Raw genomic sequence first — 19,722 nt, forward strand, 5'->3', positions numbered from 1 at the left:
GGATAACAATATCGGGGATAACTTTGACGGTGTGGTCAATGAGCTAGAGCCAGACATCCTGAAGAGTGAGGTTGAATGGGCCTTAAGAAGCATTGCTAATAACAAGGCAGCAGGAGATGACGGCATCCCAGCTGAACTGTTCAAAATCTTGCAAGATGATGCCGTCAAGGTAATGCATGCTATATACCAGCAAAATTGGAAAACACAAGAATGGCCATCAGACTGGGAAAAATCAACTTATATCCCCATACCAAAAAAGGGAAACCACAAAAAATGTTCAAACTATCTAACAGTGGCACTCATTTCACATGCCAGTAAGGTAATGCTCAAGATCCTGCAAGGTAGACTTCAGCAATTCATGGAGCGAGAATTGCCAGATGTACAAGCTGGGTTTAGAAAAGGCAGAGGAACTAGGGACCAAATTGCCAATATCCGCTGGATAATGGAAAAAGCCAGGGAGTTTCAGAAAAACATCTATTTCTGTTTTATTGACTATTCTAAAGCCTTTGACTGTGTGGACCAGAACAAATTGTGGCAAGTTCTTAGTGGTATGGGGATACCAAGTCATCTTGTCTGCCTCCTGAAGAATCTGTATAACGAACAAGTAGCAACAGTAAGAACAGACCACGGAACAACGGACTGGTTTAAGATTGGGAAAGGAGTACGGCAGGGCTGTATACTCTCACCCTACCTATTCAACTTGTACGCAGAACACATCATGCGACATGCTGGGCTTGAGGAATCCAAGGCTGGAGTTAAAATCGCTGGAAGAAACATTTAACAATCTCAGATATGCAGATGATACCACTTTGATGGCTGAAAGCGAAGAGGAACTGAGGAGCCTTATGATGAAGGTGAAAGAAGAAAGTGCAAAAGCTGGCTTGCAGCTAAACCTCAAAAAAACCAAGATTATGGCAACCAGCTTGATTGATAACTGGCAAATAGAGGGAGAAAACGTAGAGGCAGTGAAAGACTTTGTATTTCTAGGTGCAAAGATTACTGCAGATGCTGACTGCAGTCAGGAAATCAAAAGACACTTAATCCTTGGGAGAAGAGCAATGACAAATCTCGATAAAATAGATAAGAGCAGAGACGTCACACTGACAACAAAGGTCCGCATAGTTAAAGCAATGGTGTTCCCTGTAGTAACATATGGCTGCGAGAGCTGGACCATAAGGAAGGCTGAGAGAAGGAAGATAGATGCTTTTGAACTGTGGTGTTGGAGGAAAATTCTGAGAGTGCCTTGGACTGCAAGAAGATCAAACCAATCCATCCTCCAGGAAATAAAGCCAGACTGCTCACTTGAGGGAATATTAAAGGCAAAACTGAAATACTTTGGCCACATAATGAGACAGGACACCCTGGAGAAGATGCTGATGCTAGGGAGAGTGGAAGGCAAAAGGAAGAGGGGCCGACCAAGGGCAAGATGGATGGATGATATTCTAGAGGTGACGGACTCGTCCCTGGGGGTGCTGGGGGTGTTGACGACCGACAGGAAGCTCTGGCGTGGGCTGGTCCATGAAGTCACGAAGAGTCGGAAGCGACTAAATGAATAAACAACAACAGTGTATAGATGGGAAACTTCCAGAAAATCCCAGCATTGGAGAGACATGTTGAAAGACACACTGGCAAACTACTTCCTTATTATTGCCCAGAAATTGCCCTTGATGTCCATCAAGTCCATCAAGTCAACCTTGACTTGAATAAAACTTTATATTACATATGAAAAACAACTCATTTACTTGCAAAAAGAAAGTAACAGCAGACTTGAGCAACCATCAAGATTTGCCACACTACAAAACTCTTAGAAAATAATTGGGGGGAGGAGAAGAGTTAAATGGTTTAAACAGAAGATAAAGTGATTGAGGGTAGGGATAGAATGGAATGCAGCCCTCCAGTTGAAGGCATTGGCTCCTGAAACAGTTCCTTATCTTAATGTCTACAGGAGGAGCTCTTCTGAACATGCTTCAACTTTTGAGCATGTCCTTCTGCAAAGATCACAGGCTATGGCATGCAGTCCTTCAAGAGGTGCATTAGCTGCACTCTTTCTCAATTACAAAATCTGTAAAAATGCCCCTCTTTTACTAAATCAATGGTTTTGTTGTTTCTCTTTTAATTTTATATATACTTTTTCTGTGATTTTAACTAGTAACTTGTTTTTTAGTAGAAAGCATGTACTTCAAACAATAAATACTTTTTAATTAGTTTGTTCTTGTTTATTATTGAAGAGTTGTTTTGGTTTTTATCCTGAACAAACTTTGTCAATGTGAAAATGGTTATTTAACATAGTAAGGTATTTGTTTTGCAGTCTAGATAGGTTGCCTGGGCTTTCTCACAATATTGTGAATGTGATGGATAGTATTTATCTATCTATCTATCTATCTATCTATCTATCTATCAAATTTGTCACTGCCCATCTCCTCCCACCAGAGGGACTCTGGGCAGTTTACAGTAACATTTATCTTTTTCTGTTTCCTTGCAGACTGCCTCTCCGACGATTCAAGTTATTTCAGAATATTTTTCATTATTTTTATAGTAACGTTTTTGATTGGTTTGCTTAAAGTGTGCATAATCCGTCAGATAATTGTATATTGTAACCATAGTAGAATCAAGTCTTCAACAGCTTACAGAGTGCCTGCAGCCAAAAAGGTAACTGATGAATGTTTTCTTGAACATAATTATAATGCTAGTTATACGGGGCCTTCTGACCAGCTGTATTTTCTCCTTCAAGGATAAAACATTCTTACCTACCGTGTGTACAAAAACAGTAACTTACCGGCGTGACAAGCCTGAAGAAATAAACATTGGCAAGATACAAGTAAATGAAACATTCAAATGCAGTTCCTGAAGACAAGAACTTCTTTCTTCAGATCTTTTGTTTTCTCGGTTGAGATTTTTTTTTTAAATATATTGTCTAATGCTGTGGGGATTTACGATTTTGAACACTGTAATTAAAAAAAACTGACTTGGAGTCCTAGTTGCACACCATGCCTAGGTTTCAGAAAGAGCTGCTTGTTTGAAACAAAAACAAATGTGCATTAACTACTGTTTAATGTGATTAAATTACTGGTTGTAGCTAAGATGTATTTGGATTAGAAGCCAATTGAATCCCAGTTCGTAGTGATAGGATAAAATTGTTTAAATGGAAATGCTTTGGAATTGGTGGATTTTATATTGGTTTGCAAGGCTATTCTGTGTGGTAGCACTTTAACATAATGTAATTTATTTAGTTGTGTCATAGAAGGTTAATTGAAACTGGTATGGCAAAAATGCACTATTCTCACTTTAGAGGTAGCTAACACAGATGTGGATTATAACCAGAAACTCCCAAATCTCATTTAGAAAACTGTAACTGACAGAAATCAATAAATCAGTTACCCATGGGAATTCCTCTTCTGAGCACTGGGGACAGAGTGGAAGTAAGAAACCTAGGATCTGATGGGCCTGCAGAGAGAAAACAAAGGAATTTTAAAAGCTCTGCTAGAAGGGTACAGTTAGTCCTTACTCCCCCAAGCTCAGCAGATAACAAGCCCAGAATTTGTAATTGCACTAGTTTGGAAGAAAGTAGGAAAGTATACTTTCATCCAGCTTGCTCAAAGTATATGGAGGCAGCAGTCCCAAACATCTTTTATATGGCAGCAACGCCTGTGGAACATGTTTCCATGGAAATATGGTCTGCAAATGTTCAGAAGCTGTTGGAGGAACCTATTCTTCCTGGCAGTTGAGGGCATCTTAGGAGGGAAAACCACTTCTCTAAGCAAGAGTGTTTACAGAGTGTGGTCAGAATAGTCAAGATGGTGGCCTTAATGGTGTAATAGAAGCTTTGCCTGGTTTTTATGCACATCAAGCACCATTGCAGCCGCCATCTTTACTTTTTTGATCATAGTCTGCAGACACCCTGTTTCTAAGTGAAGGAGCAAATCCTATGAGTCAGGAAAGTGATCACTACATATTGAGTATTTACTTTGTTATTAAATATTTGCATTTAGTTTGCTACAAAGTCTTCCTAAAATTGGATAGATTTTTTTCTATAAAAAGTCTGAGTAAACATAATGGACTTTTTAGTCATGTATAATGAATTCTTCATTTGTTATGCAAAAAATACAGTAAAGCATTCAGTTGGAGTAATTTTCTGTTGCTTTAGTTCAGAAAAATATGAAGGGCAAACTTGCCAGATCAGAATGATCTAGATCACCACTCTAATTCTATAATCCAAATTAAAATTACTTGACTAAAATGAAAATTAATATATTTGAGCCCCAAATTTTATCTGAAAACAAATCCAACTGATTTCAGCAGGAGGGCTTACTCAGTAATATTTGAGAGTTGGTCTTATGTGAACTTCACACCCTAAAGCTATGTTGTTGGAATTTCTATGTGCAAACCCTCTTATATTGATACAAATTCCCAGGACAGTTCGAGTATCTGAAACTGTGCACAGTGATCCTATGGATTTTTTACTTTTGATTTTTAATAGAACTAAGAAATTAGACATATGCTCTACTAAGGCTTAAACTGCACAACTGTAGCAGAATTTCTATTACTGGAAATATATGTATTTGTGCTTTTATTTGGATTGTCCTCATGCCCCTATTTTGCACACTCCTAAAAAGGTACTAAGTGTTAAAATATTTAAGTTATATGCCAGTAGAACAGTACAGTATCTAGAGTTTCTGATCAGGCTTTTCTATTCTTTGCCATGTCAGGTTTGGTTTCATACACAGTTATAGCGAAAATAGACCTAACTTAAAATGTATATTTTGTAGTGTTTCCTGATACTTTTGTACAATGTATACTGTTCTGTTTTCCGTTTTTTAACCAAAAAAGGTTGGATCAGTCATGTTTTTGTGGATTTAGATTTTACCATGTAGATTCTTTCTAGGAAAGAAATATGCAGAGAATAATTATAATATCTTATGTTAATAATTTTATAAAAGTTGAATTCCCTGTTCTGTTTTATTAAGTATTTTGTAGTGTACGTGACTAACTCTTCTGTTTCTGTTTATTTATTGATTTGTCACTTTAGTATATTGTGAGAAAGTCTATTTTTCTATGAGAGCTATAATAATTGACATTAAATTAATACTAAATTACCCAGTCTCAAACAATTATTGTCTCTAGTCTATGTTTGAAGTTTGCCATTTTTATTTAACAATAAATAATAAAATTTTAATTAAAGAAAATGTCAGCATCGTTGTTTGTAATCCTACATGTTCTAATTTCAGCCACAGTTTGGCAGAAACAAAATCTGCAACATTTTGATTGTTTTGGACAAAAACAGAATCCAGAAGGATCACCAAAAGTGGGCAAGACTGGGGTACTGTATCTCCCAGTCTTCCCATTAATATCTTCTGCCAGTTGCAATCAGTGTTTTTATCCAGGACTTTTTCCCTTCTCCAAGCCACTTCTGCCCAAAATAATTGTATTTTGGTTCATATTCAGAACAAAACATCTCCTTTTTGTTCTCTGTATGAACCAAAACATGTCACTGACCCAAACCACCTGCTTGACGTGGAAGATTTGTGCATGAAACATTTTGCATATTCATATAAGTTTTGTTAGAGAAATTTTCATGTGAAAACCTGTTTGTTTTTATTTTTGAAGCTACTGTTTAAAAATCCTAGCCACCCCCAAACTCACTGTTAGGCATTGGTCTGTTTCAAGTCTCTTGAATTCTGCTGCAATGAAAGCTAAAGACATTAAGCCGAATTAAGGTTCTTAATCAAGCACAAGGCTTTCTCGTGAACTGTTATGTAATTGGAGGGTCATTTCCAAGTCTTTTTGTTTGAGAGCAACACAGAAAAATTGGATCACAGTTTTAAAGCCTGTTAAGAATCTTTTGGATTCATCCAGCTTCAGATAATTGTACATATTCTGGATTAATCTTTGTAGTTTATATCAACATTCTCAGTATTATCAAAAGGGTACCTAAAATCCTATCTCATCTCAACAGAAAACATTTTAAAGGGGCTACAATTTAAAACATCTGATAATATATAGAAACAAAAAGCAAGATATTGGTAACATTGAATTCTTAGCAGGAAGTACCAAGGAAGGCATTTTGTGGCAAAAGGTGCGTCTCTATTTTGATAAGCCTTCTAACGTAAGAGGAGTTGTTTGATCTTTTGATATTCCTTCCTTTTACTTCTAACAGTCTTAATCTTTAGTCCATTCAAATAATGTCACAGGACTTGATTTGTTTTCATTTTTTTCTCATAAAGTTCTTCAAAACTTTAACAAGCCTCTTTTGTAAATCCAATATAGGAGAATTATCCAGGTCACTCTCTTGGTTTGTTTGTCTGTTTGTTTATTCATCAAATTTTGCCACCGCCCATCTCCCCCCAGAGGAGGCACTCTGGGCAGTTTACAGTAAAGGTAAAAGATTTAAAATACAATAAAACCATAAATAATACATAAAATATAAATTTTATGTTGCTTGTATATCCCTTTTAATTATTAAGACACCAGCTGGTTTCTTTTGTATGTCCAGTGTAACATCTTTTTCCATATCATGTAGAAATCCACCTTCAACTCAGTCTCACTCTTGCCAGGTAGAATTTGCTCCTCTTCCTTAACATCTTTTAGACACAGTCTATCTATAGAGGCAGATGCTCTTAAAATTAACTTCTGGGTCCATTGTTCAAAAGCTTCCTTCAGTATATCCAATGTTAAAATATTTTGCTTCATTCTGTAATTGCAAATCAAGTTTAAGTGTTCTCCTTTAATTGTAAACTTTAGTTCCCTCTAGTTCCCTCTAATGTCCAATTTTTAAAATCTTTATGTTTCAAAACAAAAGTATTTTCCCACGGGAAGAAATCTTTATAATTAATTTCAAAATCTTATTTCAAACTTATCTGGACCCTTAGTCCATTTAAAACCTGTACTTTACCTTCCAGACTTCAACCTTTTCCAGTAATGCACTCTAGCTTCCAAAATCTTCTAATCAATTTTCCCTTCAGTGGAGACGGTTGGCTAGTTGGCCTTCAGCTCTTCTTGCACCTGCATCTCAGGTAATACTTGCTGTCTTGATCATTCTGACATAAGGACAATTGAGCAGAGGCATTGTTTTATTTATTTGTTTGTTAGGTTTATATCCCTGCCTTTTTATTTAGGAGCTTGAGGTGACATGTATAGCATTCTTCCCTCTATCCCCATGGGATATCTTGGGCTGAAAGAGATGTTGACTGGCCCAAGTGCACTCTTAGCTGAGTTTCTGTGGTGAAGGGTGGACTAGAATCTGGGTCTCCTGGAGTCAGTGCAACATCTGAACCACTATCCACACTGGGCTGTCTCTGGTATTAAGATTGTAGGGTGATTATTCCTATGAATGTGGGTCTTGTAAATAAAAGTAAATGAACAATAACTATTATATAGAATTGTGTCTTGCTGCTATGGATGCTGCATCTGATGCATGAATGAGTGAACACAAAGGGGAACCACAGCCCCATTGTCCTAAGGTAGGGATAGTCTCATAATCTGTTCCTTGCAGTGACAAATTATGGGTGCAACATGGGTGCAGGAACATTATAAGAGGGGAGAATCTGAATGATTAATGCTTGATTGAATGATTTTCTTGCTTTCAGTGAACTGCTTGCACTTACTGCCTCCTGTACTAATCTTGTTTTATGCTAAAGGGAAGTTTTCTTTTTACTTGTCTCTGAGCAGAGTCTGCTCTATGGAAGCTTAAGAAATGGGTCAGAGACTGCTCATGTGCATAGTTCGAGCCATCTCTGATCAGCTACCCACTGTTTAATTTTCTTTGAATACTGTAATCAATCCGTAAGCTTAGGATGGGTGGTGCTAATGCATGACATCTTGTGGCCAAAACTGATTTATAATCAAGGAACACAGAATTTCTAGGAGTTACTCCTTTCCCCGGAAGCACAGGTGATCTTTGCTCCTGATTGAAGAGCATTCACAGAACATGCTTGGGACCAGAGCTGGGTTTTTACTTCTTTAGGAGGCTCACAAAAATGTGTCTAGAAACAACCTTATTTTGGGGAGCAACTCTTCTAAACTTCATCTTTTTAGCAGGTGCTTAAAACTTTGAGAGATACTCCCAGTTTCGATGCATATACTTCATCTGGCTCCTTCATCTGGCTTTGGGAGCTGCAGATGAATGTTGTTCGAATGCTACTGTCAGTGCAATTTATTCAATAAATCAAATTAGCTAACAAGTGTAAGTGGTATAGAAGAATTAAGCAGACAAAACAGTATTGTTACCAAATTAATGTTGGTTTGCCTAGTTAGATGGTCAGACCAACTACATAATATTGCAGAACTGGATACGCACAATGAGAATAACAAGACCCAGGTGAGCAATGGAGTTCTGAAGGTTGAGGCCCCTTAGATTGATATTTTTATACCTTCTTCTAGGTCCTGATTAGTTTAGAACCCAAATATGCAACTCAAGTTCCCTAGAATACACTTTCATTATGGTGATCCTGGATGTTGATTGGCTGGTGTCACTCAAGTCATCCAAGACTAGTCCATTCTCATAAATCTGTTAGGTCCCCCTTCTCCCTCTTGATCCTTGCTGATAGGAGGTTCCAGGATCTTTCTTGCCTCTATGGTGCATCTATCACTTCTGACTCTTCTGCTGAGGTTCTGATAAGCACATTATATTCTTCTGTTACTTAAATTAGTATATTTATCAAGCTGTTCTTGCTCACTTACTCATAAACAAGTTGTATAATGAAGGCCCATAAGCTTTTATGCATTTACTGAAGTCTGAACCAATGTTCAAGTTTCCCTTTTCATCCTGTTTCTCTATCCCTAATATTACCTATGAAGCAATGCCAACTACTAATAAACAGCTTAATTGTGCCTCTAAGCAACATGGTACAAATGGTTATTTACTTTGCATAGAACAATTTATGCTGACCTAAGCTTCTAAGTTGTTTGGAACTGGAAGATAATGAAACACACCCCTAGCAACTTTCCCTAATTAGGACAACCATCTCTCTGCTTACCCCATTAAGAAAGCAGTCTGATCAACTATGATTATCCCTGGGCAGTTTGTGAGGAGTCCAAGAAAGGGGCAAGTGTATTGTAACGTCGAATCACTATCTATGTGATACTTCTTGACCCTTGAAGTTGGTGTGATTGTTGGAGAGCAAGAGCCTAATACAGATTAAAAGCTGACCAGTTCAGCTCTAAATACATACACGATCTCATATTTGTTTAAATTATGAATGGCATTGAGGATGTCATTATTTGAAAAAAATAAGAACTATTAGAAGCCTTGGTCACATTCATTCCAAGTAGCACTCACCTCATACTGGTTTAAAAGAGCAACTGTGCCATCCAGTGGCAGCAGAGATTACTGCCTAAAAACTCAGTGCAGTAAATATTATATGCAATTTGTGTTCACAGCAGCCCTTGGAGATCAGTTAGGCTGAGTATGGTTGCCAAGAATGTTTTGACAAGAACTTGCTTTCATGCTGGATACGTGTTGCAGGATGAAGAGACAAAGGAGGAAAAAATTATATGTGACTAAATACTTTTAAGCATCTAAGATAACCTTTCCCAATCTAATGCCCTCTAGGTGTGTTTGTATTATCTGTCAATGTATATGCAAATACAGATCAGGTCTACACCAACTTACCTCTGGTGTTCTTATTCTTTCTCTCTTTCATTTTTTTCCCCATGACACATGTAATATGTGACCACCTAGGAATATTGTGTCTATTACCCAAAATCTGTATAAAAGCCTGTTATGCCCTGAAGAATCTTGAAAAGATCAAGTTTTAAAAGGAAGTATTACAAAAATCTGTACAGGTTATTTCACCTTCATGGCAGATAAAAGATAGGTTTATGAAGGAAAGTAACACTGGCCTTCCAGTTAACATAAATGTGTTAAGGGTCAGTTACATCACTGGCATGGTTTACACTGAAGAACAGGTCGGCTCAGTTTCTCAAACTGCAGAATGTAGATTTTCTGTAAATAATGTCTGTATCTATAAGTAAATGACCCTGAATTTATAACAGCCCACCCCCAAAAGATTACATGGGGGAAAAAAACTCTCTCATCTGCCTCTGTTATCACATTCTCAGCAAGTCAACCATCCTATTTTAAAATTAAATTATTGAGGTGAAATCTAATCTGCCTTTTTAGTAAATACAGTAATGTTGGTTTATTTTAGCTCCTGCTGATGAAGTGATTAATAGAGGTGTTGAACAACTGTCAGTACCATTTGTAATCACTGAAATTCTCAAATATGAGAGTAGTTAGCCTTCTTTTCTGGACAGAAAAAAGAATATACTTTATTAAGGATTTTTCTTTACATCAAAACAGAATGTGAATTTAAGACACCACAATAAAAGTGGAACTTTTGAAAATCAGAAAATAAAAATAGTATCCAATCCCATAAAATTAGGTGTTCCTATATAATTTTTCAGACATTTTATTATAGTTTCCTTTTTTTTTTAATGGACTAGGTGAGAGCCCAAGAGCATTGGTTGCTAAGTGTTCTCACACTAAGCTAAGCTGTGGTTTAACCATAGTTTATTGACTTAAAAGCTAGCCAGAAGAACTTACCTGAAGGACAGCATATTTAGTGTGATTGGTCAATTCTTGATAAGTTTTATCTCCTTTTTAATATACCTCTTGCTTTGCACCTCTGTGGATTGATTATGGCCTTAGGCATGGGACAAAAACAACCAATAATATACAAGGAAACCACATACAAATCAAGATCCTAATTCACACATCATGCTGAGCCAATGCTACAGTCAGAACATATTGTCCTAAAATGTTTATACATTGACTCTGTTCACTGTAAATAGAAATAAATAAAATATTGGTTTAATGTGATATACAAGCTAGATTCCACAATATCTTTAGCTTTTTCTTTACTTAAGTGTTTACAGTTTGGAATCCTTCATCCTATCAAATAACCTAGGTCTAGAGTCTAATTAACTGATTATTGAAGCAATGTTGTGACCCATTTGAAGTTATTTTGGGATGGTTTGCAAAGTAATTTGCACTGGTCCAAGACCAGGACCAATGAAAGAACACTGTGTTTTCTTCCAATTATTTCATATTTTCATGATGGCTATCATTGAATTGGTTGTAATAAATAAACCTGGGAAAAAGAACCATTTCCTGGCAAATAAGATAATATACCTTGAAAATAAAATTGAAATAAGTATCTGTAAGTGAGAAAATACATGGCTGCCATGTATGTGATTATGAATAGTTCTTAAAAAAAGAAGTGAGCTGTGGTGAGCCACAGATTGTCCTGTCTCTTGATGTCCTCGTCACCGGCTGTTACTGTATGTGGACAGTTACCTGAAATTTCTGGCATGAGGGCCCTGACTCTGACTTAACTCTATTGGACCCTTAGCAATTCCACTTCATCAGTTGTAAGGCTTGAACTTCCTCACAACCACATTCTTTAACTGATTTCCTTATCATGTTTTCAAAGATTATCATTCTTTATCTTTACATTCTTAACTCGCTGTTACACTCAGTAACAGCATTTATATATGCTACTTAAAAAAGAATTTGCTCATTTGTCTTTGATTCATTATAAACAATTCTTCAATACAATCTCCTAGTTCTGTTGCATTCTCTTCTTTAATATATTCTTCCTTTTTCTTGACTTTTAAAAAGTTTCTTCTAAATAATTCCCTGAAAATTTCTGTATTACTCATATATAATTTGTGGCTTTGGTATTATGTTCTCCTTGATATGAAGTCTTCCTGGTATGAGCAAGTCTGATTATTTCCTGTAATGAACTGCATTCTTTCAGAAATATTAGAAGTTTCTCCAAAACTAGTTCAGAAATGAATTTTGGTCATTCATCACAAACAAGTCTGTGTCAAATGAAATCCTATGTGAAGTTACAAGAATGAAGAAAACAAGACTCAAGGATCTTTGTAATGTACAGTACTTGTATACACTAGAAACACATACATGCTGTACTACCATGTCTAATTATGGAAACAAACATAGGAGCCACGAATACTGTGAGTTTAAAGGAATTAAAGAAGCTCCATAGTTTTTCAGCCTTGCACCCTTCAATCGCTTGTCTCCCATGTGTAAACTGGCTAGAAATTAAGCCATCTTATCAGATCCTTTTCTGGATTTCAACCGCTTCCTTTCCTTTGGCCACGGAGATGGCTTGATGTTCAATCTGAACTATATTTACCATGACCCCTGGTTCGTGGAGTTCCCTACTTGTTTAACCTTCCTTGACCCTTTGGTTTATCCTCTCCATAAAACAAAACAAAACATTTGTGAACTTTTTAAAAAAAAGGCAGTGGAGGGCAGCGATCAATGACCAGAATGGGGTAGCGTTTCCATCACAGGAAGAGGAGGCAATTGGACAGGAGAGCTTTTGATTATAAGAAAGTAAAGTGCAGCCCGCAAACTGAATAGCATAACTTAAGCTGGTACAAATGGAAAATACTATGTTTGTCATGGTGCCAGGAAACATAGAGGGTAGTTACATTAGCTGCTGGCTGGGGTTCGGTTAAAGGCAGCATCATGCATCTTTGCCCGACATAAATGGGACAGCTCATCCTCATACCAGGGTAATGCGGACTTGCCATGAGTCAAGCTTTCATTTTTTAAACAAACACAAGGTCGTGGTAAACTAAGAAAGATGGCCATTGTCAACCAAAGAAGGAAGCAAGAATCACATTGATAAGGATTTGTTTTTTGCTTTTTTTTAATGCCATGGTTTAGAAGTAAGGTCTAGAACCTTAGAAACTGTGATAGAATCTTGCAGCCTTCATTTATTAGTGAGTTCACTAAGGCTTTAAGGTTTGAATTTCTTCCTCCTGGACTTTTTGCAGCCTGGACCAAGCTACTGTTTATGAGGGAAGTTACTAACAAACTCCTTTCCTATCTCTTGGGTTTGTGTCTTACAGTCCTCCGTGCAGGGCCAGCTCTAGACATTTTGGCACCCTAGGCAAGGTCATATGGTGCTCCCATGGTTTGGCTCATCTTCCAATTTTGTTAGGAATTTCAAAAAGGCACCCTCTTTTTTTTCCTTTGGGTTTTTGGCACCCCCTAAAATTTGGTGCCCCCAGGCTGGTACCTACTCAGCCTTAGCCTGGAGCTGGCCCTGCCTCCATTGATTTTTCAGCTTTCCCATAATTTGTCACAAGCATATTGCTAGTTTTTCTCTAGTGCGGAGCATTGAAACTTGATCCAAATTTAAAATCTAAATAGGACGCTCTCTTCTCTGTAGCTACTAGGTCTCACATAGAGAGCTTTGAATTATAACCTTAAAAATGCATCTTTTTTTAATGTCTTATCAGCCATTGATTAAAGATCCATTGGAAAGATATTAGTGCAATATAATGTTGCATCCTATAAACCAATATAATGATATTTGGAATGTTTTTTTTTTCATTGCTCAGTGACGTCTGTACCTCTCAAGGCCCATCCTTTCCCAAATTTCCCTGTCAACAATGACAGTCAAAATGTCCCGTTCTGATTTAATATTCATATTATTGTTATTATTAATATGATTTTGGGAAGAGAAATGAGGTTTAGATATGTTAATGTGATGTTGAATTATATGCAGAGAATTCAGAATTTATCAATTTATTAAAGAATTTATGAAGAATTTATGAAAGATTTATAAAACATGAAATGTAGTGAAAAATATTATTCTGCTTTGATGGAAAATTATGGCTAATCTGGATTTAAACCCTGGATTGAAGAAAAGTGTTCCCTATTGGCTGTGAACAGTTTATTTACCATTATAACATGTGGTTAATATCTGATTTGTTGCTTAAAAACTGAGTTATTGTTATATACCCATTTTACATTTTTTATTATTCCTTTGGATTATTATTGCTTTGGTTTATCATTTGTTTTTATTTGTAGCCTTTTCTTCTCTCCTTTATCAGAATCAAAGTAGTATTTTCTTTTCTCCTTTACTGGAATAATAAAAAGAACAATTGTAACAAGAACAACAGTTACAGCACTCCCTATGGAATTTGAAGGTACGATATAAATCCCTCTTAAAGGATAAGAAATATTTGGCCATCAAAGAGAAATGGCAGAAACGAATTGATTCCGTTAAAGAGAGAAACTGGGCACTAAAGCCAGGAAGTGGGTAAATCTCCAATCAGGTACCAGTCCAGTGTAATGGTTGCCTAAACCCAAATACTCAGTCTCACAAGCTCGAGCTTAAGATAACTGATTTATTAAAGGAATAGTATGCAAATACAGAGAAAGCTGAGAATGAGCAAAAGCGCGCCAAATACAAACTTAAAAGCCTTGCCTTCAATCCAGTCCCGCCCTCAGCACCCGTCAGCACGCACCCCCTCCCAGGTGCTAGCAACCATTACACGCGCCTGGGAAAGTAACCTTGAACAGGATTGCAAATCCAAACATACATTCCACAGATCCAAAACAAAGGAGAGTGCAGGAATGGAAAAACCCCAACATGAGCCAGGCGGGTATACACGTAAAACAGCTTGACATGTGAAACGTTACAATGTTAACAGAACATTGAAAGGGGAAACATGACATCCAGGCAGGGAATAAGCATTTCGGAGTCTGGTATACTGATCCTGATACTACTATAAATGATAGTGATTTGATAATGATCAAGTGGACAGTTGGCCTCTAGTTTTGGTGTCAGAGATAGCTCAATTAATTGACTTCTTGAAGGCAGTTAAGGTTCTGACTATGTCCTACCTGAAACAATCAAAATGAATTCAAACTGATGAGCATCTCTGCTCATGTCCGTGTTTTCATATATCAATCAAACTGGGCATATTCCAAATCACTGGGGGTTTGCAATAATCATACTAATTTATAAAAAGGGCAATGAGAATAACCCGGTTAATTATAGACTCATTAGCCTTCTGAGTATAGTTAGCAAATTATCCACTAAACATCTAAATCATAAGGTAGAAAATTGGATAGAAACAGAAGGTATAATTGGGGATGAGCAGGCTTTATACATGGACTTCCCCAGATGGACAACACCGAAATCAGATTGACTACATCCTTTGCAGCCAAAGGTGGCAGACATCTATACAGTCGGTAAAAACAAGACCTGGAGCTGACTGTAGTTCCAATCACAAACTTCTTCTTGCACAATTTAGGATCAGACTAAAGAGATTAGGGAAGACCCACAGATCAGCTAGATATAAGCTCACTAATATTCCTAAGGAATATGCAGTGGAGGTGAAGAATCGATTTAAGGGACTGGACTTAGTAGATAGGGTCCCAGAAGAATTATGGACAGAGGTTCGCAACATTGTTCAGGAGGCGGCAACAAAATACATCCCAAATAAAGAGAAAACCAAGAAGGCAAAATGGCTGTCTGCTGAGACACTAGAAGTAGCCCAAGAAAGAAGGAAAGCAAAAGGCAACAGTGATAGAGGGAGATATGCCCAATTAAATGCAAAATTCCAGAGGTTAGCCAGAAGAGATAAGGAATTATTTTTAAACAAGCAATGCACAGAAGTGGAAGAAGACTATAGAATAGGAAGGACAAGAGACCTCTTCCAGAAAATTAGAACCATCAGAGGTAAATTCCAGGCCAAAATGGGTATGATCAAAAACAAAGATGGCAAGGACCTAACAGAAGAAGAAGAGATCAGGAAAAGGTGGCAAGAATATACAGAAGACCTGTATAGGAAGGATAACAATATCGGGGATAGCTTCGACGGTGTGGTCAGGGAGCTAGAGCCAGACATCCTGAAGAGTGAGGTTGAATGGGCCTTAAGAAGCATTGCTAATAACAAGGCAGCAGGAGATGACGGCATCTCAGCTGAACTGTAAAAAATCTTGCAAGATGATGCTGTCAAGGTAATGCATGCTACATGCCAGCAAATTTGGAAAACACAAGAATGGCCATCAGACTGGAAAAAATCAACTTATATCCCCATACGAAAAAAGGGAAACCACAAAGAATGTTCAAACTATCGAACAGTGGCACTCATTTCACATGCCAGTAAGATAATGCTCAAGATCCTGCAAGGTAGACTTCAGCAATTCATGGAGCGAGAATTGCCAGATGTACAAGCTGGGTTTAGAAAAGGCAGAGGAACTAGGGATCAAATTGCCAATATCCGCTGGATAATGGAAAAAGCCAGGGAGTTTCAGAAAAACATCTATTTCTGTTTTATTGACTATTCTAAAGCCTTTGACTGTGTGGACCATAACAAATTGTGGCAAGTTCTTAGCGGTATGGGGATACCAAGTCATCTTGTCTGCCTCCTGAAGAATCTGTATAATGACCAAGTAGCAACAGTAAGAACAGGCCACGGAACAACAGACTGTTTTAAGATTTGGAAAGGAGTACGGCAGGGCTGTATACTCTCACCCTACCTATTCAACTTGTATGCAGAACACATCATGCGACAAGCTGGGCTTGAGGAATCCAAGGCTGGAGTTAAAATCACTAGAAGAAACATTAACAATCTCAGATATACAGATGATACCACTTTGATGGCTGAAAGCGAAGAGGAACTGAGGAGCCTTATGATGAAGGTGAAAGAAGAAAGTGCAAAAGCTGGCTTGCAGCTAAACCTCAAAAAAACCAAGATTATGGCAACCAGCTTGATTGATAACTGGCAAATAGAGGGAGAAAACGTAGAGGCAGTGAAAGGCTTTGTACTTCTAGGTGAGAAGGTTACTGCAGATGCTGACTGCAGTCAGGAAATCAGAAGATGCTTAATCCTTGGGAGAAGAGCAATGACCAATCTCGATAAAATAGTTAAGAGCAGAAACATCACACTGACAACAAAGGTCCACATAGTTAAAGCAATGGTGTTCCCCGTAGTAACATATGGCTGCGAGAGCTGGACCATAAGGAAGGCTGAGAGAAGGAAGATCGATGCTTTTGAACTGTGGTGCTGGAGGAGAATTCTGACAGTGCCTTGGACTGCAAGAAGATCAAACCAGTCCATCCTCCAGGAAATAAAGCCAGACTGCTCACTTGAGGGAATGACATTAAAGGCAAAACTGAAATACTTTGGCCACATAATGAGAAGACAGGACAGCCTGGAGAAGATGCTGATGCTAGGGAGAGTGGAGGGCAAAAGGAAGAGGGGCCGACCAAGGGCAAGGTGGATGGATGATATTCTAGAGGTGACGGACTCGTCCCTGGGGTTGCTGGGGGTGTTGACAACCGACAGGAAGCTCTGGCGTGGGCTGGTCCATGAAGTCACGAAGAGTCAGAAGCGACTAAACGAATAAACAACTGGCAAGATTTAGAGATGGGAGGTCAATGATAGATCATATTTTTGTTCTTTACCGTTATACAAAAGTACATTCAGAAAATGAAATACTCCCTGTATATTTTTTTTAGATTTTCAATCTACCTTTGATTCAATATTTAGAACTGTTCTTTGTGAAAAACGTAAAAACACCATCTGGTACTTAATTTGAAAAAATAAAAAATCCTGGTTTTTGGCAGGAGAGTCAATAGCAAAGCTGAATAAGAATAGCATTGACCAGGTAAATACCTTCAAATATCTTGGGGTGGGTTTTCACTCCAAAGGGATCTGGAGCATACATCATGATTGCTTAGTACATCTAGCCTCAAGATGGTCACTGCTATTAAGCACTTCTTCTTTAATAAAGGTGACAGCCTAATAATACCAGCTGCATCAAAACTTTTTGAGGCGAAATCTTTGGCCTAAATCCTACATGGCACACAGGTGGGAATTTAAGCCAAGAAAGACAAACTGGAGACAGTGCAAATAAAATTGTTGAGAACCATACTTGATGTCCTAACAGGAATGCTACAGAAGGCATTATTTCAATAATTCATTCACATATTCATGATTTATGAAATGACTTCAATTGTCTAACCATATTAGATGTAATATCCACCAATATCAAATTATTAGTGGATATATAAATGTAGTATATGGACAATACAGTAATGAAACATCCATATTGGCATCATTAGATTTGGAAAATCTTTTTAATCCTTTTTTTTTTCTCCTTTTCTCCCCTCCTCCTCCTCCTCATTTATTAAATATGTGGAACCATGTTAGCTGTTAGCTTGCATTATTTAGTTTTTTATTGTATGATTCAGATTGAGTTGTCTAAATTGAATCTACACCTTCTGCTTTCTTCAAGAAAGTCAGTGAATATGCAAAGAAAAAAGCAAGGCAGCAGTGTGAGCCCACTACTACAGATTACATCATACAGACATATGTAACCTTTCAAACACTTCTTGTTTTTCATGGTATTGCAATGCCGTGCACCTTGTGTTCATGTTTTAAACACAGTGGATACTGTACTATGTTCATAGCTTATGCTACTGAGCAGCAATTGTGTTTTGACAGCTACCACAGCTACAATGCCGAGAGCTACCATGGGCTGAAAAATGAGATGATAAGCAGAATGCCGTGGGAGGAAATATTCTCAGCAGTCCTGTCGTCACTGTCTCTATTGACTCCAAGGACATTAACTCTACCCAAATGTTGAGAAACTGTTTGCCAAGAAAAGGTCCTGCAGGGACACTGTCTTCCCTTACTTCAATTTTGTTAGTCATGTAACAAATATATTTCCCTTCCTCTGAATGAGTAAAAATACATTTTCCTCAATAAGGAGGCCTGCAACATTTTAAAATAGGACTTCATGGAAAGAGAAAAATCAATGATTTTCTCAGCCCAAAAGAAACCTCTCAACCCTGTAAAACCTAGGCAGATATATGTATTTTGATGTCAGTGTTTTGTAAAGATCCGCTGTATCCTGAGCAGAATAATGACGATCCCACTCCCCCAATGTTGTCTCACTCTTGACCAACAGCACAGCTGGTTGTGATATCCAAGCTGTAGAAGCTGCATAAGTTGAGAATCTTTTATCTGCTTCAAACTGATAAATGGATACTTCTTTAAAGTTATTCATTTAAGCTCCCTGTCATATCCATGTTTTTTCTGATAGCAAAAGAAGGGTTTTTTTAAAAAAAATTCTTTTAAGATTGCTGACACAAACGGTTTGGGAAAAAAACCACCTTGAGCCAGGAGAAAACTTGAATGATCAGAATTGAGATGGGTAGAAGAGAGGATTCAAGGCACCATTATCTTGGTGGCAGAGAGATGAGTAGACACTGATTAGCCAGGCAGTTTTCTTTTTGGTTAGGGCTGATCCCATCTGCTGCACTAGTTCCAGCATCTGTGGTTTGCTAGGTCTGTAGCTTAAGGAAAATCCCATAAACAGACTCCATTCCTGTTGAGGTTTAGCTGACTTAATTTTCATGAAAAAAAGAAATAATTATGAACTTATTCAATTTTTTTATTAATTAATAATTATTAGCTCTTTTTATTTCTAGAGCAGGCTTTACCTACTGTTACAGATCCAAACTGACCTGTAATGTTTATTGCCTGGAACATAACATTAATGATAAAGAAAAAGCAACAATTTTTATCTTGTCACTATCTGTTATGGAATGAGTCTCTGAAGGGGGAGGTGATGTCAGGCCCAGCCCAAGAATGACGAGAATCAAGCCAACCAAACTTCAGTTCTTTATTTGCTAGCACCATATAGACAGAATCTTGCCAGACTAAAACTACTCTACCTAACCAAAGGGGAACTAACCTGGGAAATCTCTAGGGCAGGGCTATCCTGAACCTCTTAGTTTTCCCACCATTTCTTCCTGGACTGTGCCTCCTCTTATCTTCTCCTCCTTCTCAGAATGTGCTCCCTCCTTTCTGAGAACCAGCAGCATTACTGAAATCCACCACACTATCAGGGTCTAGTTTTCCTTTGCTGTATTTTTGGAAGGG

The 19,722-nt window shown here is 37.7% G+C and overlaps 1 protein-coding gene across 2 annotated transcripts in view; it reads left to right on the forward strand.

The window, feature by feature from the left end:
• Window positions 1-5,093, forward strand: part of ITGB8 (integrin subunit beta 8) — a 43,810-nt gene extending 38,717 nt beyond the window's left edge. For both annotated transcript variants that reach the window (XM_063303746.1, XM_063303745.1), the window contains exons 13-14: window positions 2,483-2,649; window positions 2,732-5,093. In XM_063303746.1, the coding sequence (XP_063159816.1) occupies window positions 2,483-2,649; window positions 2,732-2,848 (284 nt within the window). In that variant the 3' untranslated portion in view covers window positions 2,849-5,093. The remainder of the gene's footprint in view (window positions 1-2,482; window positions 2,650-2,731) is intronic.
• Window positions 5,094-19,722: the final 14,629 nt, after the last annotated feature.

This window comes from Candoia aspera, chromosome 4 (assembly GCF_035149785.1).
Source record: "Candoia aspera isolate rCanAsp1 chromosome 4, rCanAsp1.hap2, whole genome shotgun sequence".
NCBI classification, from domain to species: Eukaryota; Metazoa; Chordata; class Lepidosauria; order Squamata; family Boidae; genus Candoia; species Candoia aspera.